Raw genomic sequence first — 24421 nt, 5'->3', positions numbered from 1 at the left:
CCCCGCCCCGCGGCAGCAGCTCGGCTTCTCGCCTCAGCCTTTCGCATTCAAGATGGCGGCGGCTGCCCACCGGGATTAGAGCCGGACCGGACCGGACAGGGGAGCCCGGGGCCCCGGGAGGCCCACCCGCCGAGCAGGACACGCCCGCGAGGGGGTTGGTGGCGGCGGCCTGGCTGGGGGTCCCGACCACCGACCGCCGAGCACCTCCACGGGTAGGACGAGTGGCCCTGTGAGGCCCCTGAGCTCACTGGGGGGAGTGGGGAGTGGGGGGGCAGGACAGTGAAGCCGGAGTCTGCGGCCGAGTCTTCGGGCGGCTCACAGGGTGAGTGTAGCCGGGAGCTCCTCACACCTCCCCCTCCCCCCCACCCCCCCAACCCTTCAGCTTTTAACGTTAATCTCCAGGTCAGGAGTCGCTCCTCGGGGACGTCCTCCCGACATGTCCGGCGGTCCTTTTCGTGTCGGGAGGACGTCCCAAGGCGCCGGGCAGTCAGTCGGGGGATTGGGATCAGGAGGGGTTGGAGGGCGGGGTTTCTCTCTCTCTCTCTCTCCAGTCTGGGTTTAATTTTTATTTCCATCACTTTTGCACTGTGCTCTGGCAAAACGTGACGATCGGAGGAGATGTGGCCATCTATCTATCTATCTATCTATCTATCTATCTATCTATCTATCTATCTATCTATCTATCTATCTATCTATCTATCTATCTATCTATCTATCTATCTCTATCTATCTATCTATCTCTCTATCTAATCTGTTCGACGTTGATAATAAGAGGCGTACACTCCATTCATGTCCCAGTTCGCTCTTGAATTGGCATTTTTTCCCCCTTCATAACGTTATAAAAGCATCTTAGAAATCCAGTGGAAGACGACGACCACCACCACCAGCACCAGACCGAAGAGGCCCTGATGTAAAAAGGGGGGGCAACGTTTCATTGTCTTGTCTTTCATCCCCCCCTTTTTTTTTCTTCTGTTTCACGTACACGACTGGTCCAAAGAACAGTTCAAGGCTCTGGTGAAAAATCGGTGCTGGGGGAATGTATGGAGACCGGTATCAGGATACATCTCCTAATTATTTGGTTGAGCCCAAAAACACTGCATCGCCCCACGTTGAGACAACGTGTCGGTTTTAAAACAAATGAAGTGCTCTTTTTTTTCTCTCTCTCTCTCTCTTTCTCTCTCTCTCCCTAAAAAATCACCCTACATCTCGTTTTCCAAACGCTGCTCAGATTCCCAACCCAACCCCCACCCCCTCCCCCCCACACAGTTGACTGTTCTGCAGTCTTATTCACTTTGTGTACGTGCGGCGGGTGCAGTATGCAGTGCACACGTTGTGGCAACAGGATCGTTTGGGGTCAATGCAGACCAGGACTCCCCGGCCGGCTGGCCAGCACCATGTGGCAGGCAGTAAACCCAGTGGTCCTTGTTTGTTGTGATATTATTGCCTGCAGACTGCAGACTGCAGACTGCTGCTGCTGGAGCAGGAAGTGAATGCCCGCACCTTTGCACTGGTGGTGCTATCACAGATTTGACTGGGAATGGAATGGGGGAAAAGAGCGTTTTCGTCGATTATCCGCTGTTTCTTTGAATGAATCGATACGTCCGCACCGGCGCCGCCTCCTCCTCTCTGCGAGTGGGAGACCCGCCTGGTCAGCCCCGGTCCGGGGGGGTGCACCCGCCTCCAGCCTTGTGCTGCTGTGGTGGTCGCAGGTTTAGGGCTGGAGAGGCGGCTTCTGAAACCGGCCCTTCAGGGGAAAAACGCACAAGACTCGGCAGAGTCCTGATTTTGGGCAGGTTTGCAACCTTTTTGGGTTGCAGCGTTATGCTCCCAGCGCCCTGCCTGCCCCTGGGGGTATCTTCTTCCAGCGTGTGGTCCTAAAAGGAGAGTTTGGATCCTGCTGTTGAGTAGGGGCTGTGTAAGCTGTGTGGGAAGGGCTGGGGGTGGGGTGGGCTGGGGGTGGGGGGGTGACTCCTTCCCAGGAAGCTTCTGTCCCCTGCTGGTGCCTCCATGACACCAGGGCTGAGGTGAGCCTTCATCTGATGGGGGCTGGTGTTCAGCAGAGCCAACAATGCTGCCTTTGCTGTTAGTATCGATGGCTTTGCACCCAAAGCATTTGTGCTGGAGAACAGTGCGAACAATTTTTTGTAAACCTTTGTAGACCGCGTACAATCTGTTACCTCTGCTTTTATATTTGAAACACGACTACTAACGCAAGGCTGAATGTTGCAGGATTTGATGAAGGTGAAGTTAGAGATGGTTTTGTGGCTTGGGTTTTAGTGATTGGTTCGGCGTATGAGCTTTACTGCACTGCAGGCTTTTTTTAAAAAAAAAACTAGGATTGAGGTAAAATAATTATGATGAAATGTGTTGTTTAGTTGAACTGTGAAAAGTGACCAATATATATAATTTGCAGATGTTTGTCTTTCTATCTGGACTGAACATTTTGAGCAACATAACGTAAAGCTGAAGTAGTGATAAGCAAAGTGGACTTGGCAGACTAATAATCACAGCTCTGGGAGAAACCACAGTACTTTGGTGAGTGTTCTTTATACTGTGAGTTGTAAACTGGAGCATGCCAAGATTGCAAGTGTTCTGGTTTACAAATGGAAGTGCTGTGGAGACATAAACATTAGGGTCTCGTTGTGGTGTTACTACGGGTCTGGTCTGTCCTGCGGCGAATACTGAATTGAACGTTGAATGCTTTCAGTTACTGAATGCCTCTTTCGCTGCCACCAACCGTTCCTGGAGATGTTGTACAGCGGTTCCTGCTGCTTGTTCAGACAGACGTTAAAGATCCCGTGACACTGTCCGAAAAGAAGGGAGTTTCTCCCAATAATCTGACTAACAACCCTCCAGATAAAATTGGTCATTCAATTCATGACTTTGTTGCAGTGTGCAAATTGGCTGCTGAGTTTGCCTACAAATAAGTAGTCACTACATTTTAGAATGAATCCTGTGAGCTTTGACATGTTTTGCTGATGTGATAAGGCATTATATCAAATGCAAGGAATATTTATAATGCTATAATAATCTTTGCATTTGATATTCGCACCTTTCACATCAGAAGGACATCTCAGAGTTCTTTACAGGATTTACTGTAAAGTGTAGTAACTATGGTTTTGGAGGTGTGATTATTGGGAGGAACTATGATAATAATAATCATTACATTTGTTATAGCGCCTTATTATGCCTCTTAAAGCACTTTGCAGAATACACTGTAAATTAAATTGACTATATTTTGTGGGGAAACACGGTAGCCAATTGTGCACAGCAGTGTCCCACAAACAGTCGTGGAATGAGTGACCAAATTCTGTTTTTTTTTTAAAGGGATTATTACCCCCGGAGAGTGATCTGCCAATCGACTAACAACAGGTTTCCTATTTACTGCTAGGTAAACAGAGGACATTGTAGAAATCGGTATTCGAGATGGCAAAGACATGAATAAGGGCTTCGATGGCAGAGGTGGTGCGAATGATAAGGTTGCAAACCACCATATGTTACCTGGTTAAGCAAATGGGGAATTTATAGGAATTAGAGTCAGATTTAAGTGGGTTGTGATGATGAGAGGCAAACAAGATGCCCTCAGTCTTGTTAACGGAGGTATAGGTCTCGTCCAGGATTTGGTGGCAGACAGGTGGTTAGACCAGACAGCTATTGTCCTTGAATTGAAGTTAAGAATGTTGAAGCCATATACGTAGAAGAACATGCATATGTCTCTTGAGGAAAAGCATATAACAATAATAAAAAAAAACTTGCATTTGATATAGGGCGTTATCATGTCATTGAGACGTCTTGAAGCGCTTCACAAAATATATAATCATTTCAAGCCTACAACTTGAATAAGAATGGGCATGAATAATTAATGATTTCTGGTGACTATGCTTGTTAAATCAGTGGTCTTATATTGGATTAAAACAATTGGTATCTTAAACATTTGAGTATTTAACTCTGAACCAGAATGTTATGATGATGAGGAGGAGGAAGAAATGAGTGGCCCTGGGACTAAAATCAGTATAGTATGCAATTTGTGGACCTCTGCCACATCCACACATTTTTAATGAAGGCTTATGGAACATTGAATTTAGTCCCATTGTTTTTACTACAATTGTTGAGGAAAATTGTTCCTGAATCAGGAGCAAATCTGTGTCTGCGTGTCAGAATGCTGGATAATCTGAAAGAGGATTAAACCATAGAAACCTTTGCGTAACTCATATTAAGTCTTATGGTCCCAACTGATATGACTTCTGTGAGTTTTACTGTATAAGATGCTTAACAGTATAGGGAGAGTAAGCCCAGACCAATAATTTCAAGTATATCAAGGTTACAGGACAAGAGACAGGTTCAGGTGTAAAGTACAATTTTAGGATGTGGAAGTGGGAGCAGTTTCTTTTCACAGAAGAAAAACAACAACTGGAACATGTCAGAAAGAGGGAGTAGAGGGCATGATATTGGACTCATTTAAAAACGCATCTTAATGCTGGAATGGAAAGATGATAGAGTTGGTGCTCAGGAAGGATGTGATCAAATGGGCTGCTTCATCCAAACCTCTCTTGTGACTTAGTGATGGAAGTGTGCTTTGGAGTTTTACAGATGTGTGTATTTGCCTTCATCCCAAAAGGATTGACGAACCTTATTCCAGCGCAGTTGATACCAACATCAGTGGTAGCAATACAAATGTGACGGGAGTTTTGCAATGTAATTCAATTAAAAACTAGACACATTGTTTATTGGATTTGTGGTTCGTGATTGTAAGTTTTAAAATTCTGCGTGTATTTCATTTCTTGGTCCCTGCTGCAAAGGGCTTCTGCAGCCCAATCATTGCAATCAAAATAAAAATACATAGTGCCTTAATAAATTATAAAAAAATACTCAGCATTGTATAGCACCTTTCACTTTGGGAGGACATCTCAAAGTGCTTCACAACAACAACTCGCATTTATATTATCTGCGCATTCATCATCTCCTAACTCGATGTTCCAATTCGCTCCTCACCGGTCTGTTATTGTTGGGGTTACTGTGGAAGAGGTTTTTAATTGAATCCCGTTTCATTTACTGGACTAGGACCAGCTCACTCCGTCCACCTCTCTCTTGTCTACACTGCTGCATTGCACCATAAACAGGACTACCCACATCTGGTGTCTTTCAGTGTTTTCTTAAAATGTCTCATTCTTTCATTTGCAATTATTTTAGAGGTTTCTGGCAGAAAGTGGATAATAATAATAATCCTTGCATTTGATATCGCGCCTTATCACGTCTTTGAAATGTCTCAAAGCGCTTCACAGAATATACTGTAAAGTGAATTGACTGTATATTTCAGGGGCGAAAAATATATGACAGACACAGTTTTCAATTTAATATTTGAAACAGTACTTTATCACCATGGGTTAAATAAGCTGCGTGCGCTTTGTCCTACCCTTATTTAACTGTCATTATAAGGGTTAGTGCTGTGTCAGCTCCAGTCGAACACAATCCATTGCACATCAAAGCTGCCGCCATAGGATTGACTGCCTAGTTTCAAGAACGATGCACTGGTATATGTTTAACTTTTGTGGGTCTGTTAATATTGGTTGTAGACACAAAAGGCTCCAGTCGTGCTGAATCCTGCATCACTACCATCCTAACGTATGATATCATGCGCTGAGTTTGGTACTCTTGAGATTTGGAAGATTAACCTGGGGAGTTAGGCATATTAACTCGAGCTGGGACTCTGAATGCAAGGTAACGTTCTTCTTTAAAGAAACAAGGTGGTGCTGAACTGAACCAAAAGAGTTCAGAGGGGCCTCTGGTTTTGCTCTTGGATTTCCTGAGTTTGTGACCTCAACCGAGAAAGTGGGAAAGGGAGTTGGACTTGGCTGTTGCAGTTGCTCCCCGTGTTCTTGAGCTAGTGTGGGGGGAAATCAGCTAGGGTTTGTCCCCCAGTGATCTCGGGTAAGTGCTTGAGTTTGGACATTGAGTGTAAGATAGAGCTTGGCTATGAAGCCCCCACAATTGAACAGTGCTCTGTGAACCAGGATAAGAAGAGCCCAAGAGCCTATAACACAACACCCATAGTTTTAGAAGAGGCGATAAGTGGGAGGAGAGGGAGAGAGCGTTAATGTGCCTCAGTTGGTAGCACTCTTGCCTCTGAAGATCATGTCTTGTCAGAAGGTTGGTTCTGAGTCCGGGTCAGGACTTTATAACTCACTCTAGTCTGACACTGCAATATAGTGCTGGATGAGTGCTGCATTGTCGGAGGTGTCATTCTTTGGATGAGATGTTGATCGAAGTTACTGTCTGCCTGTTCAGGTAGATTTCGAAGATTTCATAGCACTATCTGAAAAGTGAAGGGAGTTTCTCCTGGTGTCCTGGCTAACAATCTCCCAAGTATAAATTGGTCATTCACTTTGTGGCCTGTTTGTCAGATATTGCAGTGTGCAAATTGGCTGCCATGTTCACCTACAAAAACAGTCACTAACCTATACAGCAAATCCTGTGAAGCACTTTGAGACATCCACCTGATGTGAAAGCCGCTATATCAAATGCAAATAATATTGTTATTGTATAATCTCTTGCATAGTATTAATTCTCTTGGTATAAATGGTTGAGGTTGTGATTAGATTGCGCAGCTCTGACACTGACCTCCATTATATCTAGGACTTAGGAGGGGAAGAAAGAGGAGAGAAAATATATTAGTGGGAATCTGTATGAAAGAAACTAAAATGCGTCTTTAGAATAATTCACCAAGTTTGTTCCTCAGAAGTAGTAAGTTCATTTGTAGGCAACCAGGAAGTGTGCAATTGATTTGCCGAGTTTCCATAACAACGAGTCGCTGTGTTTGACACTGTGTGACGTGGGACAGAATCTGTCTGTCTCTTTCTTTGTGTTTATTTCTGAAGAGGCAGCTGTTCTGAAACTCATTTCATCAACATGTGCTCAGCAGATGCTAATGCCAAGGCACCAAGCCAAAAGGCAAAACCATCTATGTGTGCTGTTCCTTTAAATGTAATGCAGTTGCATTGAATCTGACTGTTGCTGTGTTTAATCAAGCTCAGGACTGGAATCCATGCTGGCCAGAAGAGCAGCTCAGCTTGTCAGTGTTGTCAGCGTTTAACTGTATGTCTTCACTGAAAGTTGAAAAATGTGTTTTTGTGCAGGTACGATTTCTTTTTGGGGTGGACAGAAATTGACGGGGCTTTGGTTGCCAAGGTTCACGTAGGTTGAAATGCAGCTAGAAATTTCGGTAAAAGTCACTTCTTCTCACCGGCGGTAGAAGAAAACCTGTTCCAAAGGTGCGTTTGTTCCAGATCATATAGCAAGTTTATCAATATTAACGTGGAGGCTTTCAGAGATCCTGAAGGCCGAGGGGCTGTGGGGTTGGGGGTGGGGGAAGGGTCACGTTTTGGAGCCCGTGGGGGAGGAGAAGATAAAGGGATAAAGTAGGGATAAAGGGAGGACAGACATGAACAGACTGTTGGTGGGGTGGGGGGGATGTTGGAGATGTGTAGAGAAATAAGAAATGATTAAAAGGGCAACAGAGTGATTAGACCCATCCAAAGATTGATGTGAGTTAGGTAGAGGGAGAGATGTACTGCACAGTTAGGCTAATAATCCTTACATTTGATATAGCACCCATCACGTCACAAAATGTTTCACTGGCAATTGCTGTGAACTTTAGTGACTATTTGTAGGCAAACAAAGTGGCCATTTTGTGCAGGACACAATGAAGTGAATGACCCATTTTTCTTGATGGCTTTTGGCTAGTGCCCCACAAGAAACCCCTTCTTTTTTCCCCACAATATAACTGGATCACTAACGTCTACCTGAACAGGCAAACATGACCTCAGTTTTAACATCTCCTAAAGGACAGTGCTTTCCTCACTGCAGTGCTCCCTATTTATTAGGCTTAAAACCCAAGGTGGGCCGTCAACAACTCCACAAACAACAACAAATTACATTTGTATAGTCCCTTTCACGACAGGACGACGTCCCAAGGCGCTTCAATCCACAACCTTCATGCAGAGGGAACAGTGCTACTGACTGAGCCAAGCTCATAGCAAGTTGATATTGGGGGTGACCATCTCTGACCAGGGTTCAGAGCCAGTGTTAAGCCCTTCAAGACACTGCCCCGCGTGAATTTACTCCTTGTACAGTGACCATGAGCCGTTCGCAGTAAATGTGAAAGCAATTGCTGACTGGGCACGGCTGGATGCATCCAGTGTAAATTATGAGGGAAACCCAAAAGCAGACGTCTGGAAAGCCTGCAGAGAACAGATTAGCAGCTGAGTACTGCGAATGGCCTGATTATCTGCTGAGGTTGGCTAATGGATTACACATAAACGTATCCCATCATCCGAGAGAATGCAGATTTTAAATGGTGTCCAGCGAGAAAGGTAGCACACCATGAGGAGGGTTTAATAGATGTCTCAGTGCCCCACCAAATCCTTCTAAAATATTATTAAAAATCAGTTCTGAGCAATATTGATGATTTTATAGTATTCCTTTTTACCAACAAGCTTTCTGGTCCTCAACGACTAATTCTCCTGGAGTTTTTCCTGGTGTCCTGGACAACAATTCACCAAATAAAATTGGTCATTCACTTCATGGTTGTTTTATGGGGGGATTTCTATGTAGAAATTGGCTCACAAATACAGTCACTACACTTTACAGTGAATCCTGTGAAGTACTTTGCTTCAGAAGCTCTTGACGAGGTGGGAAGGTGCGATATCAAATGCAGGAATGTTATTTTATTGTAATTCATTTAATAAAAAGCCATTTGATTTTTTTGTGGATTTTACCCTAAAGTCCTACAGTTCAGTGAAGCTATTTACAGCACTGTAAGGGAAGGAGCACAGTGTGAGGAGGGCTTAAATAGGGTTTATTCTCAGCCCAGTTATAACTTTTCAGTGTTTTGGAAAGATGGGCGTATTAGTACTTCAGCAAAATGAGGAAAGGGCCCAGAAATATAATCACAAAGCTTCTACAATACGAGTTTGAAGGAGTGTTGAGCAGAAATACGCCTTTTATGTTAATTCTGAATTGTTGTAAACGTGAAGCTTCAAATCTTGTACAGAAGAACTGTGTAACTCTTGGAATGCCTTAACATTGTACAACAACAGTGACTGGCAAGGTTACGTCTATTCAGTACTGGTCCATTATTCGAAGAGATGTGCTGCATTGTAATGCTAACAATAAAGAGAATTGACAGAAATGTTATTTGAGTCATGAGGCATCTTTATTGCAGCTGAAAGGACCTTCAATAGTGGGAGGGTTAAGTGGCGACTGGAAGATGTGGAAAAAAAACATCCATTAGCAGGGTCTCAGCACTCGCCTGATGTATTTTCTTTGCATCTTTTTTTTCAGGTGGTTTCCAAGAAACATGATCACGTGGTGACCTTGATTCCCAGCTGGCTTTTGACTGACTGATTCTCTGAAAATGTCAAGTTCAGGCTACCCTACAGGCCAGGGCCCATTCAGTGCAGAACCGAACCGGTTTCCAGCACATGCTGTACAATACACCTTCTCCAACAGCAGACACCAGCAGGTAGGCTATAAGAATAACAAAAATAATCCTTCCATTTGATATAGTGCCTTATCACGTCGTTGAGACGTCTCAAAGCGCTTCACAGGATACCAGGGATTCCTGCTGGTCTTGTATGGTCTCTGTTTGTTCTCTCCTGGGTGTCTAACACAAGCAGAAACCCATCAACAACAACAACAAGATTCCATTTATAGAGTGCCCTTCACATCGGGAGGACGTCCCAAGGCGCTGGACAGTTGGGTCGGGACCCAAGCAGGGGGGAAATGGTCAGGGTGAGGGGAGGGAGCGAGGAGGGGGTAGAGAGTCGAGAGGGGAGCTGAAGGCACGGTCAAAGAGAAAGGTCTTGAGACCGGCCTTGAAGGAGGAAAGGGAGGAAGCGGCGAAGGCACTGGGGGATAGAGTTCCAGAGCCTGGGGGCTGAGAGGCTGAAGGCCCGACCACCGATGGTAGGGCGGTTGGGGCAGGAGATGTGGAGCAGACCAGAGCCAGAGGAACGGAGGGTACGGGCAGGTAGGTAGGGGGATAGTAGGTCGGAGAGGTAGAAGGGAGCAAGGCCGTGAATGGCCTTGTAGGTGAGGATGAGGATCTTGAATTCGACCCATCATCATGCTTAAGAGGGTCCAAACTACTGAATATTTCACCCGCATGTCAACTGAGGGGCGTGGCTTTCTCACTTAACACTGGAAACTTTGCAGTTGGTAAGCCTTCAATTGAGTTGTGTGGAGTGGGTGTTGGGGTACTTCTGCAGTCTTAACTGTGCAGCTTGCTGTTGTGAATAATACAATGTATATTTATACAGCAACACCTTTTACGTCAGGAGGACGTCCCAAGGTGCTTAAACTGAACACTGTCTGGCAAGCTTCCTGCTTTTGTCCATTAAGGCTTTGGTATGGAGATTAGCAGGAGCTGAATGGGAAGAGCTGTGGTCTTCTGCTTGTTTTTGCCCATCGGCTTGTAGAAATTTCATCTTGTCCTTTTCGAACAATGGTACATGATTTCCGTGCTTTTTTTATGACTAAAATTTCATTTGGTTGTTTATGACAATTTTTCTGAAATTGCCTGAACTCTGTTTATATTTAAAGTAAGGAAAACAGTATTTTGTATTCATGGGATTCCCTTTCCTGTTAAGCTTGTGTTAGCTGCTGGCCTGGCTTGGTTGTTGGTCCTCCAGCTTCTAAGTAGAAAGCCCTGTTTAGAGACAAATTATCTGCAGTGAATGAATGGGTTCCTGATCCACTGATTGCCTTGGTCTCTGTCCTGCCTCTGGATTGTTGTGGCGGGATTTGGTTTGTGGTGAGAAGGGTTTGTTGTGTGGTTTGATTGTTGGGGGAGCAGATTCACTGGGACGTGGGGCCCCGTCCTGTTAGAGGATAAGATCAAATGAGCCAAAGGACATTCTTCATGCAAATTGCTCATGCAACTAGTTAATAGCGGTGAATGTAATGGTGAATCTATCAGTGGTGAATGTAACAATAAAATGCTTTAGAAATCACTGAAATACAGACTCTCAATGTGCAAGAATGCTCCCTACACCTGCAGTACTGCTTCCTAACGTTTGCTTAGTCCCATTACTCCAGATTCCCGGAATACAGATACACTGTGATATGTATTCATTAATCCATTTAACCGTGTCTAGTCCAGAAATTCTGCAATTGTTTTTGTTTCCCTTTTGTACAGAACAAAATGCTTTGCACGCAAGATGTTTGGCAGCAGAATGAATGTTGCTGTGGTTCTGACCTCTTAATCAGAGTAAACTGTAATGAGCGCTTGTTTAGTTTTCAAATGTACTGAAAGCTATTGACCTCAAATTGAGAAATAGATTGTTGGAACATCGATGCTGCAGGTTCAGCCAAACATTCATGTTACCTCCATGGAAATCCGTAGAAAAGTACGGGTCAAGGCTCAACAGATGGCTGTCATTTGTGGACTGATACTGTGGTAACACAGTTAACGCTTTAGATGTTTTTTTGGAAGAACTTGAGAAGCTCAGGAGAATATGGTAACCAAGGTTGAAAAGTACAATAATAATCTTTGCATTTGACAGAGCAGCTGATCACATCTTTGAGACATCAAGCGCTTCACAGAATACACTGTAAAGTGAATTGACTGTATTTTGAAAGTAAGCCAACAACCAGTTAAATATGGGTTTTCAAAGTCATTAGTTTACAGGAAGAGGAAACTGAGGGAAGACAGTGCACAATTTGAGCTCTTGGGAGAGCAATAGTAAGAATAGCGCCTTGATTTCAGCACAGAGTAGGAAGAGATGCATTTGGATTGGGAGGAGCAAGAGACAAAACTTGAAAACCTAATTGTATTTACAACTTGCCCGAATATAGTCTTTGTAAAACGTGACAGGATGTTAAGGGAAAAATAAATGTTCAGCGTGGAAAATGGAACCAATATTTTTTGGAAACAGACTTTAGGAAGAGGTGAAATATAGGGAAGCTATTGACTATTATGCTTAATTTAAGAATGGCTTCCATGGCAAAGCCTCTTTAAGTGGTGTCATCTTTAGAACCCAGGAACAGCCTTTTTTGAGTGGCAATATCGGGGCATCAGTAATGTGGTTTGTTTCTTTTGCTTATTGACTTTTTGCCCTCTTCCCTACTCTCCTGTAGGAGAGTGTTAGTGCCCTGACTGGGTTCCAGTTCTTTTTATTTGGGCTAGTCTCAGTTAGTTTATTAAACTATTTAGTTATAAATTATTATTAAACCAACCCGCTCCCTCCGCTTAGCCAGCTCCGGCCTGCTCCACGTCCCCTGACCACCCGCCCCACCATTGGCGGGAGAGCCTTCAGTCACTCTGCCCCCAACCTCTGGTACACTGACCAGTGCCTTGGGACGTCCTCCCGATGTGAAAGGCGTTATACAAATGTAATCTTGTTGTTGTAGTTAGTGATAATTGAGCAACAGTTATTCATGTGTGTGAGTGCAACAGCCAGTGGGCGATTGTAGACTATTCTATTGGGGAAGATATCACAGCCAAGCCAGATCCTTTTATCATTTGACGTGCCACTCAAATGCGTTTCCAGCAGGCAGCACTATTTTTGATAGCAGGATAGGAAATCCTGTGTGTTTTTAAAGACACCTTCCCTGCCCCAGGCCACTGAAACCAATTATAGCATTGCTAGATCCAGGTGAGATCAGCTAATGAAGTACAGACTAAGAATTGACCAGGGATTTTCTGAGTCTGTGTGGCTAAGCTACTCATTGAATACTCCTGCTGAGTCACTGGGAGAGTCCAGTTGTAGGATTCTGTGACCAACATGTTTATTTTGTGGAGTTCTGTAGCTTTGGGTTAGAGCACTCGCCTCGCAAGCGAGAGTACCTGGATTTGATTCCCGGGCAAGGTGAAAAGTCGGGCAAGTTTGCTTACTCCACGCACCTCTGTTTGCCGAGCAGTAAGTAGGAACCCGGTTGTTAGTCGATTGGTGTATTGTTTTTCTGAGAGTAATCCTTACACATAAAAAAAAATTGGTCACTCCATCCACGACTGTTTGTGGGACGCTGCTGTGCGCAATTGGCTGCTGCGTTTCGCCCACAAAACACATAGGCGACTCACCTCACATTATATTCACAGTATATTCTGTGAAGCGCTTTGAGACTTCTTGGAAGACGCGATAAGGCGCTAAATCAAATTAAATCAAATTAATCAAGGGTTAATCTTGAGTGATTTGGCGTTTGAAGAGTGGGTGAGTGAAGTGGAAGCTGCCATTTATTTTGGATATGCAGAAGCATTCTTGGGAAAAATCAGAGGTCAGAAAGCTCTGACGATAAGGCATTCCAGTTGGACTGACCCCCCCTTGCCCCAGACAGAGAACCTTTTATCGGTTGTGTAAATAATAGCAAAGCGTTGGGTAAATTTAGACATCTAAGAACTCCTTGTGACTCAAATAACAATTTATGCTTGTTTAGTCCATATTAGTTCATCGTGAGTTTCAGTAAAGGACTCTGAGTGTGGGGGGAAGTCGGGTGTTGAAGAAGATAGAGAGACCTGTGTGATGGTAGTCTCTGCTTTAGATCAGGGTCCTTCCCACAGGCACCGGTGTCCGGTTTCTAAAGCTCTAACGATTTCACTCCTGATTTCTTTTTATGCATTAAAATATTGTGCAGTTCTTTTCGCGGTCTGGAGGGGGAAAAAGGCATGTTCTTCACACAAATGCTTACCTCTCCAAAAAAGGTTTAGGCTAAGGTACTGCCGTGCTTTGTCATTGTTCTGCTTATATAAAAGTGCATTAATTGGCAATTACTCTGCCTGATTATATTGTCCCAGATTTTAATTCCCTCCGGCTGTAATAATTTGCCTCCTCACTCCTCCCAAACACTGGTTTGAAATTCCCTAACTACAATGATTTATTCGTATTTACAGAAGTGGCTATAGCATCTGTATATAATAATAATAATAATCCTTGCATTTCATATAGCGCCTTATCACATCTTCATGACGTCTCAAAGGGGTTCACAGAATACGTTGTAAAGTGAATTGACTATATTTTGTGGAAATGCGAAGCGCGGCAGCCAATTGCGCACAGCAGTGTCCCACAGACAGTCGTGGATTGACTGACCAAATTATTGTGTGTACAGTGTGTGTGGGGCAAAAGCGGGGAGACCGTGGAGGTTTTGTTAGCAATCCTGGTTACATGGCTAGGGAGCAGTTTTCATGACCATTGATTGTGTGTGGATTCACCCTTGCATGGCTGGGAGGAGGTGCTTGTCTGCTGTAGTATTTCCGTTGTTGTCTGATGTGTGTGTGTGTGTGTGTGTGTGTGTGTGTGTGTGTGTGTTCCTTGGCTCAAACACAAATGATTATCCGAAAGCACCAACAGACAGGGTGGAAATGCAATATGAAATTTGTCTGGCCTCGGATCACACGGGTGATATGTATGTAACAGCAACAGTACGTAAACTCGCATCACGTGTCAGGGAGAGGGTGTTGGCAGAGTCTCTCTAACACTGCAGTGAACCAATAACGTCACTGGAGGAGAATCCACGTTAGTGGTTATGGTGAAGTTATCCAGTCTGCTGTGAACATGCTCAGGGGGTGGGGGAGCAGCCTCTGCAGAATTCTGTTTCATTTTCAACAGTTCTGTTTCATCTTCGTGGTGCTGCGAACCAGCTACAAATTCAGTGTGTCTGTCTATGCTTTTAGTTTGTTATGGAGCCAAAATAGTTTGGTCTTATTTCCAGATTTCTGCTGCACTAACAATAATTTACATTTATATTGCGCCACTCACATCGAGAGAACATCTCGAAGCAGTTCACGCACGTGGGGGCGGGGATCATGGCTGACAGTGCAGTCGAAATTGGGTCGTTAGGTGGGGTACCACCAGTCAAGCGGTGTTTGCTGAGCACAGGGAGCGACTTGTAGGGTCGAAGAGATGGGGACAGGGTGAGGCGGAGGAGGCTTTTGAAAGTGAAGACTAGAATTTTCCATTTGATCCGCTGGAGGATGAAGGGCCAGTGGAGCCAAGTCGCCATGGGAGTGATGGGCTATCTGAGCTTGGTGCAGGAGAGGACACAGTCTTCAGAGTTCTTGATGTGTCGGGCAGAGTGAGGGTGTCCGGTGAGTTGGGTGTTGGAATAATCAAGCCTGGAAGGTGATGAAGGTGTGGATTGGGTCCCAGGGAGAATGATATAGTGGTGATTGATGTTATAATGGTGTACAATATTATAAAGGATAGGAAAAGCCAATGGTGTGAGAGCTCAGATGTTGGGTTTCATCAACAGTTGGAGATTGTTCTACAAGGTCTCAGAGCCTGGTTGAGTTTAGTTTCAGGGTCTCTGCGCTCAGTGCCTGTGGTGAGAAGACGCAGACGGAAGCCAAGCTAGAGAACCTGTCTTGTTGACATTAGCTGCGCCCCTCTTGTGGTTAACTGTGCAGACTTTCTAACCGTCAAGTGTTACGCAGTACTGAATTCCATTTGGTGTGAATAATTTCTGACCTTATAAAATGATCTTCTCTCACCCCCCGCCCCACCCCGTGGTAAACTTTGTAATCCATACCTCTACCTTTTAAGTGTCTGATATTGGCAATTCACTGCATCAAAGTTCACAGGAAGAGAGGGGCAAAAACCCGAGCCTTTAAATCCTTGCCGTTTGATTCGTTTTCTTATACAAAGCAAAATTCAACCAATGCTATAAAACATCGGGAGACATTCAGTGGGATTTTACTCTGGTAACACTTACTGAATGATTGGGTGGGTGGGGAGAAAGCTTCTTTACTCTAGCGGTTATTTCTGTAGTAATATACAGTGGAAACCGGACACATGGAGGTGGGGTTGTCTGAGGCTAAACAAAATAGCATTACCTCTTCCTGCCCAGTAGAGTAGCGGCTCTGCCACCCTCCCATTGCTGTTCCCATTTGAAGGGAAGGGAACCAATTGGGGGTGACTCCGAGGCGACGGACAGCCTTGGAGCCGCTTGTGAACGGATGGGCTCCAGCCAATCGCAAGTGGCACGGGCTGTGATTTGACTCCTTCCGTTCCCTCCCTTGTTTCTTACCCGTTCCTGCGTCGTTACCCCCGTCCCCCCTCGTCACCCGATTGACAATCCCCAGCCGCTCGCGGACGGCTGGAGCCCCGGTGTTCAAATCAATTGCGGTTCGACTCCTCCCGTCTTCATCCAGGAGCCGTTCATGGCCAAATGGAGCCGCTCGAGATGCAGAAGGCCCCAGTGAGTACGTTCAGCGGCCACCCCAGCGCAGCATTTTGTCCAGATTAATCAGATTGTTGTACAGATTATCTGGTATATTTATAACGGGTAAGAATGAATGCAAACGCATTTTATCCAATTTACCCGGTGTCCGAGGTTAACTGGTGTCCGGTTAAAGTGGCTTCCACTGTAGTAATAATTCTTACATTTATTATAGAGTCTTTCACATCGGTAAGATGTCTCCCAAAGTGTTGCTAAAAAGGGCCGTGACTGTGTTCTGTAAGTAAACATGGCAGCCAATTTGCACACAGCAGTGTTCCACAAACAGCCGTGAAGTGAATGACCATTGTATCTGGGGGATTGTTGGCCATGGCACGGGGTTAGAGAAACTCCCTTCTTTTCTTAATAGTGCCATGGGATCTTTACCATCCACCTGAACAGGCAGATCGTGGCCTAGGTTTAACATCTCCACTGAAGGACAAGACCTCCAACAATACAGCCCTCGCTGAGCACTGTGTAGGAGTGTGAGCCTGGACTGTCAGTTCAAAGTCTTGACGTGGGCCTGGAACTCACATCATTCTGACAGAGGCGAGAGGCTGACAGGACACCTTGTCAAAGCTGCTCCTCTGTAAGCAGTGTATTCTTTATACTCTTTTTAAAAAGAATAAAGGTTTTCGTGGGCCCCTCGTGCACTGTAACAATTAAAGCTCGTAGCATTACCTAGTTGATGTGCCCTCCCTGTATTGATTTTCCTTTGCTCTAATGAGCTTGCTGTGGTTTTCCAGGAGTTTGCAGTTCCAGACTATCGATCTCACCTTCAGGACTCTCCAAACTTACAGCAGCAACATCAACAGCTTCGGAGACGACCCTCTCTCCTCTCAGAGTTCCATCCTGTCTCTGACAGGTGAGTGATATTCCATTTACACAAGACACATACGCAGTCCCTCTCATTGCAAGGACTGGTTCAGTACAATCAGGTTTACATTGCCGGCAGATGGAGTATTCATTTGCTCTCTATTTATCCAGCAGTTTATTGAATTTAGCACCTGCCCTATCCTATAGCCAGCTCAGAGCAGGGAAAGTCTATTGAGGAGAAGGAACATTTGGCTGTAGGAGACTGCTGGCTTGGACTGTGTGAATTCCAAGTCATGACGTGGGACTTGAACCTACAACCTCCTGGCTCAGAGGCGAAAGCGCTACCACTGAAAGTTGTGTTTCCATCAGATTTTCTTTTAATTTTTGACCAGAGAGTCCTGGTGATCAGATAAAAGCCATTGTGTTTTGGTTGGTTAAGACTAGGCAACATACAGAAGCTTATGGCTCCCTTGTCTGAAGGGAGGGTGTGAAGTTGTGAAAGCTCTTCAGAGGGAAGGAATGAGGAGAGAGAAATTCATTTCTTAAAAAAAAATTACTTTGTCCTTTTAGGCCACAAGAAAGGAGAGGTGGCTACGATCAGTCCTACCATAGCGGGGCTGGACAGTCTGATCACGATTCACTGGAAACCAAACGTCCACGGCTTGACCAGGTACCTGAACCCCACTTTCAGCGTGCTACAGTACTGCCCTTAGTGCATCCTGTACCAGATGGGCTGCGAGCACCTACAGAGGTGAAGAAGGTAAGTGTTGGTATGTTAGAGTAGGTAGCACTATAGATGGTGTATTCATTCAAAAAAGTAGAGTAAATCTCTAGGAAACCCAATATTGTTCTTGTCCAGTCTCGGTAGGCAGCTAACTGATTAGAAAGGAGCTTGAGTATGAATCCTGCTGGTATGGAGCAGTTTAAACTGGTTTAATGTGAAATGGTGCTAAGTATTGTGTCTAGCATGGAGATGTTGGTAAGGTCACTTGGTACAGATCTGATAAAAGACATGAAATGGTTTTGGGCCCTTATGAGATCAAAGGAAGGAAACTTGGAAAAGAAATATCCATGAATGGAATGGAATAGAAACTCGCAGAATGAGTAAACACTGAAGTGAAATAAGTTGGACAAGACTCACAGTGAGGCCCTGAGTGACTGACTCTCCCAGTGGGAAGCTTAACTTCCATTGGTGTCTCACTTCGTTTCACTGATTTCACAGTCAGTTCTTTTGGGAGTATTGAGACGCTCTGCCTGTTGTGAGAGTTAGTGTCCTTCCCAGCAGCCATCTTGCCTTTGTTATTGAGATCTCTGGTAAAATTGTGTGCCAAGGTTTGCTATGTGAGGCGTTGGTGAAAGCTGTGGTGATAGGAGATGATAGATGGGATTTTGTTTTCAGTTTTATAGATACAGATGACATTTTTTTTTAATCCACATCAGAAAGCCCATTTCACAGTTTAAAGCACATTGTTCCATTCTAGGGTGAAGTGAATCGATAGATATTCCAGGGCCTGAGCTAAATGAGAGGACGCTCTTTAAACATTCTCTCCTCTGAAGCACGGAGCAATCTTATGGTTTGATTTCAGAATTCGTAAGACATTAGTGGAATCCTGTAGCTTAGTGGTTAGAGCGCTCGCCTCGCAAACAAGAGGACTTGGGTTCGATTCCCGGACGGGCGAAACGTTGAGCACGTTTCCTTATGCGGTAAGTAGGAACCCGGTTGTTAGTCGATTGAGGGATTGCTTTTCCGGGCGTAATAAGCCCTTCAATTTTTTTTAAAAAAATGTAAATAATAATAATTTGGTTGCTTGCTATGTGCAAGAAATGTTGCTGATGTTCATGCGCAAAGGAAATGATGGGGTGACCTGAAAATTGACCTTTTTTTTAACCACTAAGCCAAGCTGACATGCAATCAGAATTCTTTGCGACTAATTTTAAAGGAATTTGGGTGTTTTAAGGGCCTCTAGTGGCAGAATCTAGTACTTGATTGTTGTAAGTTTCGACTCGCACAAATGGCCAGCAAGGGCTTGCTATGAAAATAACGTTGCATTGTACAATAACTGGCAGATCTTTGCCGGATGTCACTTCTAGTCTGTGAGCCTGGCTCAGATGTCGTCATGTTAAATGCCTGGATAGCATTTAGCATTTCTAGTTGGAATGAATTTAAGAAAACCATTGTCCTGAATAACCGTACAATCTGCAGATTAATAATAATAATAATCCTTGCATTTGATATAGCGCTTTTCACGTCGGGAGGACGTCCCAAAGCGCTTCACAGAACACACTGTAAAGTGAATTGACTGTATATTTGTGGGCGAACGCGGCAGCCAATTGCGCACAGCAATGTCCCACAAACAGTCGTGGATTGAAAATGACCAATTTATTATTGTTTTGGGTTTTTTGGAGGGATTATTATTAGGCTCTGTGTGGAGTAAGGAAACTTGCCCAAGGTTTCGCCCTCTGCCTGGAATTGAACTCAGGTCTCTCACTCGCAAAGCGAGTGCTCTAACCACTGAGCTACAGGACTCCAGATTGTATAATCAAAGCAACATTTTAAAAAAAAACACAAGTTATTGTTCAATCCGAGTCACATTTCAGAAGAAAACTTAAAACTTCTCTTAATAATAATAATCCTCGCACTTGATATAGCGCCTTATTATGTCTTTGAGATGACTCAAAGAGCTTCACAGTATATACTGTGAAATTAATTGACGATATTGTGTGGGCAAAATTAATAATAGGTAAAAGGTCTTTGTGGTACTGATCATATTCCTGGATACAGGTTCCAATTTATAATAATCCTTGCATTTTGATAGAGAGGTTGAAATGGACCCATTTGGTTACTAAATATTGATGGATCAGTGTATCCTCTCAGCATTAGTGTTGTTGGCTTTTATTGCTGTTGATTTATGAACGAAATGTGTGCCAGCTTTGTAGTCTACACTTAACAATAGGTGAAACGACAATTTGGATTGCTGTGTTTTGAACCTTAGGAAGTTTGAAATGTTAGAAAACAAAGGTCAGCATTTGAATGTGAGGAAGTATAATACGTTTGTATATTTTGATGCATCCATTTGGATGTGTTCATAAAAAAGTCGGTTCTGGAGAAAGAGTTTCAGGAATATTTTAACCATTTACTCTTGCTGATCTGTATGCCTGTTGGGCAATTGCTGAATCTTAAAACGTTTTAATGAATGCACCACCTTTACAATGTGACTAGCAAATTTGCTCCTAAGCTACATTCTCCAACATCAACAGCCTTTGCCCCAGTGACCACAAACGTGGGGGGGGAAAAGTGAGTGTTTTTCTTACGAGTGATCGTTGCATTGATTTTATTTAAAGTTTAAATACCATTGCTTCACTGAAATCGATTTTATATCTGCAGAAGTCACTGGGAGCACCCAACAGGTCAGGCAACATCTATGGAGAGACAGAGAGGAAAGTGAGTTAATGTTTCAGGTCGCTGTCCTCTTGTCAGGTGCTGCCTGACCTGCTGAGTGTTCCCAGCGACTTCTGTTTTGATTTCGGATTGCCAACATCTGCGGTATTTTGCCTTTTGTTTGATTTTATGTCTTAACTGTAAAGAAAAGTTGTATTGGTGACTTTGCTCATTTCTCTCTCTCTCTTTCCTGCTGCTATCCTGCGTTTTGTTTTTAAGGAGAATTATTCGCTGAAGGCTGATGTGGCCTCATCACCGACTGGCAACCAGCAGGGTGGAGATGATCAGGATGGGTCTCCTTCCAAACTGTCCAAAGAGGAGCTTATCCAGAGCATGGACCGTGTTGACCGAGAAATTGCCAAAGTGGAACAGCAGATCCTCAAACTGAAGAAGAAACAGGTACTGAACAAGTTTCTGAAATGACAGAGGCAAGTGGTGGTGCGACGAATATTGGAATAAGTCTATTGTGCTATGGTCATCTCTCATTTGAATTTCAAAGTGCTTTATGTTTCTATCGTTCTATGGACGGGGACCTTGGTGATTAATAAAGGATGAAAAGGCTCTCAACTCCCAGAGCTGGTTGTTGTGTAGACAACACAACAACTACCACCACCACATGCATTTATATAGTGGTCACATACAAAACATCCACTTTTGCCAGATGGATGGGACCATGTAGAGAGAATTTAATTTGAAATCTAACCTGTGATTTACCAACTCAAAAGGAACACTGTAAAGAAAGCTTTATTCTAAATCTGACGATCATTGTATAAAGGTCACTGTAGATGATCACGCGCAGAGTTTTGAACGGGGTAACGTAGAGGGGTCTTTATTTCCAAATCTAACTGGTGCTGAATACTGACATGGAAAGGTGAATAAAAATTGAACAGTTGTTTCCCGAGCATTAAGTTCCCTCACCTTGACAGGCATTGAAACATTTACCAAAAATACTAGTGAGGAGTGTGTCAGCTCAGTGAGCTGTTAGGTTCCTCCAAAGCAAACCAGGTAATCCAGATCAACAAAATAAATTTGTAAACCAAAAATGGAATCTGCAACATTCAATTCTAATTATATTTTGGGATTGTGAATTCATTGGCGGGTGGGCCTTCAGCCTCTCTGCCCCCACCCACTGGAACTATATCCCACAGCCCTCCTTCTCGCCCACTCCCTTATCTCCTTCAAGACCTGTCTCAAGACCCTCCTCTTTGACCGCACCTTCGGTCACCCTCCTACCCCTACCCTCCCCCCCCTCTACCCTTTCTTATCCCCAACCGCCAGCTGGGGTGTGGATCCCTGACTGTCCAGCGGCTTGAGACGTCCTCCTGACGTGAAAGGTGCTGAACACCTGTAATTTGTTGTTGTTGTGTACGTTGGTGGGGGAATGACTGAATGTGTGCTTGGGTTGTCTCTCAGCAACAACTCGAAGAGGAAGCAGCCAAGCCCCCAGAGCCTGAGAGACCCGTGTCCCCTCCTCCAGTCGAACCAAAACATCGCAGTATCGTCCAGATCATCTACGATGAAAACCGGGTAAGTGCTGGAGCAGCCACTGTTTTTTTCTTTTCCTCTCGAAGGTTTAATGAAACGCTCCCCTGAGGTGCGAGCATGGAGAAAGATGTCTGTCAGCCTGGCATTCTGGTTGGAAGCTGGGAGGTCTGGCAGAAAATATCCCGTTCATTAACACAGGCTGCAGATGTCTGTCTGTGATAGCGGCAGACTCCGGGTTACTGTCGTTCATTAGGCCTTGTGGGCACACTGTTCAACAATGATACTTGATGATTTAATGTCATGGGTCATGATCTGTGAAGGTTTCAGTAGATCCTGCCTCGCCCCATTGTTTTCATTTACGTATTTCATAACATAATAGTTTCATCTTTTGAATGAGACCGGTCCCTATTTCTTGGGTTTTCCTTCCAAGTCTGTCCAGTTAAAACTCCGGGGGCCACTTGTCTCAGTAAAATGGAAACTGAGAGGTAGGCACTGCATTTGAAGCATTCAGATTCGATTGCTGTGTGTGCGCGTGAGACCCCTTTTCAAGTGTAGGGATCTACCCGTCAATCTTTTGGAAGTGGAGCTTCCTTCTTCCTTTTCAAGCAATTTCAATTTAAAATATATTGAGGGAGAAGGCAGCTTGGAGCGGGTGGATCAATCTTGAAATAACAAGAGCAGTTTTCCTAGTAACTTACATGGTGATGATAATAATAATAAACCTGGCATTTGATACAGCGCCTTGTCACATCTTCGAGACATCTCAAAGTGCTTCACAGAATATACTGTATAAAGTGTAGTGACTGTGTATTTTGTATATTTGGACACTGCACTAATATATCTGTCAGATTATTGAGGACTATATTAAATAAAAGTTTGAGGTTGTGGCTTCTCCCTCCCCAGAAACAAGATATTTGTGGAGGAAGGAAGGTCCTAAGAATGGCTGGCAAGGGAAATGGAAACGTCTGGTTGATCAGCTTATTATCTATTGAGCTGTGGCAGGGCCTCGCACGTTCACAGCCCCCATTGCACAGTCACCTTGGTAAAATTGCAAAACAGTTCAAAGCTTGGAGAGCTTAACAAAAAATGATAATAATTTGGTCGCTCAATCCATGACTGGAACACTGCAATTAATTGGCTGCCAAATCTCGCCGACAAAATATACAGTCAATTCACTTTACAGTGTATTCTGTGAAGCGCTTTGAGACGTCTTGAAGACATGATAAGGCGCTGTATCAAATGCAAGGATTGTCATTATTATTATTATCTAACACATGCTATATCTGTCTTAGAGTGTTCAAATCTAGCACTGGGTATAAGGGAGAAGAGTGGCCTGTTCCACAGTATGTTCATTGCTCACATTTGTGTCCTGCCTTGAGTTTTTATGTGTTCTCATTTAATTGAATGTCCTTCTATAAATATGCCTGGTCTATGTTTGCGGAGTTGAATTTAACAGCTTTAAATGCACCCAGTCTCCCAACTGGAACAATGTGATGCATAAAATTAACTTTCGGAAGCTCGGGGATGGAGAGAGGCCAGGTAGCTTCTGAAACCTTCAAAGAAAGATGGACCTCATGGCCTTTTCATCTTTCTTATCGCTTATCCTGGATTCAGAACAATAGTTTATATAAAAATGGCATGTTTGGAAAGTTAGAATACAGAACCTGAGATAACAGAGTCCTTCCCTTTTGTTAACAGAAAAAAGCAGAGGAAGCTCACAAAATACTTGAAGGTCTGGGTCCAAGAGTTGAACTGGTAAGTGTCAGAGTGAGTGTGATGTGTGATTGATACTTGAGTTGGCGCTTCTTGGCCTTGCCTTAGTCTCTTCGGTTGGTGCCTCCTTTCAAAAGAGTCGAGGTGAATTTAAGAGCAAAATCATATTTGTGTTTGAAACATTTTGATGAAAGCAAAGGTCTTCCTTTTTTTTGGTTAGTTGCGTGTTGGAAGCGTACAACATTAACTTCTGTTTAATACTAAGGTTTCGCATATGCATGGAAATTTGTTTCAATTATTCACTTCATTTCGAAGAATATTTATTCTCCTGCCATCTCCCTTTTCAGCCACTGTATAACCAGCCGTCAGACACAAAGGTTTACCATGAAAATATCAAAACGTAAGTGCTCCAGAACTGTTGTGTGAATGAAATGTGTTAAGCCTAGAGTCAAATGGTGAGAAAAATCACAATGAACTTACTCAGGCTAGTGGCAGTCTAGTCAGACTTCATTCTGAATGTCCCGAATTGTTTTGCAGCAACTCGATGGAAAAACATTTCCTTAGTTAGGCTGAACTTTCAGTTTTATGGTGCCTTTATCATGTTGAAATTAGGAATTACTGTCTAGCGCAGTGACCTCTCTGCCACTTGACTGTTTTTCTAGGCAAGCAGAGGTGAAGTGAGGTGAATGCAATTTTTCTGGAGGATTGTTGGCCAGGATACCAGGAGAAATTCTCTTTAACTAGTATCATGTAATCCCTAAC

The 24421-nt window shown here is 44.0% G+C and overlaps 1 protein-coding gene and 1 long non-coding RNA gene across 3 annotated transcripts in view; both read left to right on the top strand.

Moving 5' to 3' along the window:
* Positions 1–113: 113 nt before the first annotated feature.
* LOC121849763 lies at positions 114–3779 on the top strand. Of its 2 annotated transcripts, none has more exons than XR_006085314.1 (3): positions 114–212; positions 2414–2535; positions 3392–3779. It is a non-coding gene; the product is annotated as an uncharacterized LOC121849763 (long non-coding RNA). The 2 variants fall into 2 exon arrangements; XR_006085313.1 differs by lacking the exon at positions 114–212 and adding an exon at positions 266–322.
* Positions 3780–6966: 3187 nt separating this feature from the next.
* The window catches only part of ncor1 (nuclear receptor corepressor 1), an 84901-nt gene continuing 67446 nt past the window's right edge, over positions 6967–24421 (top strand). The window contains exons 1-8 of the mRNA XM_007896473.2: positions 6967–7268; positions 9340–9520; positions 16953–17071; positions 17593–17692; positions 20681–20860; positions 21875–21988; positions 23645–23701; positions 24007–24059. Coding sequence (XP_007894664.2) covers positions 9413–9520; positions 16953–17071; positions 17593–17692; positions 20681–20860; positions 21875–21988; positions 23645–23701; positions 24007–24059 — 731 coding nt within the window. The 5' untranslated portion in view covers positions 6967–7268; positions 9340–9412. The remainder of the gene's footprint in view (positions 7269–9339; positions 9521–16952; positions 17072–17592; positions 17693–20680; positions 20861–21874; positions 21989–23644; positions 23702–24006; positions 24060–24421) is intronic.

Source organism: Callorhinchus milii, unplaced genomic scaffold, assembly GCF_018977255.1.
Source record: "Callorhinchus milii isolate IMCB2004 unplaced genomic scaffold, IMCB_Cmil_1.0 Scaffold10, whole genome shotgun sequence".
NCBI classification, from domain to species: Eukaryota; Metazoa; Chordata; class Chondrichthyes; order Chimaeriformes; family Callorhinchidae; genus Callorhinchus; species Callorhinchus milii.
Note: the sequence above shows the minus strand (reverse complement) of the source record. Positions and strands in the feature narration are given on the sequence as shown.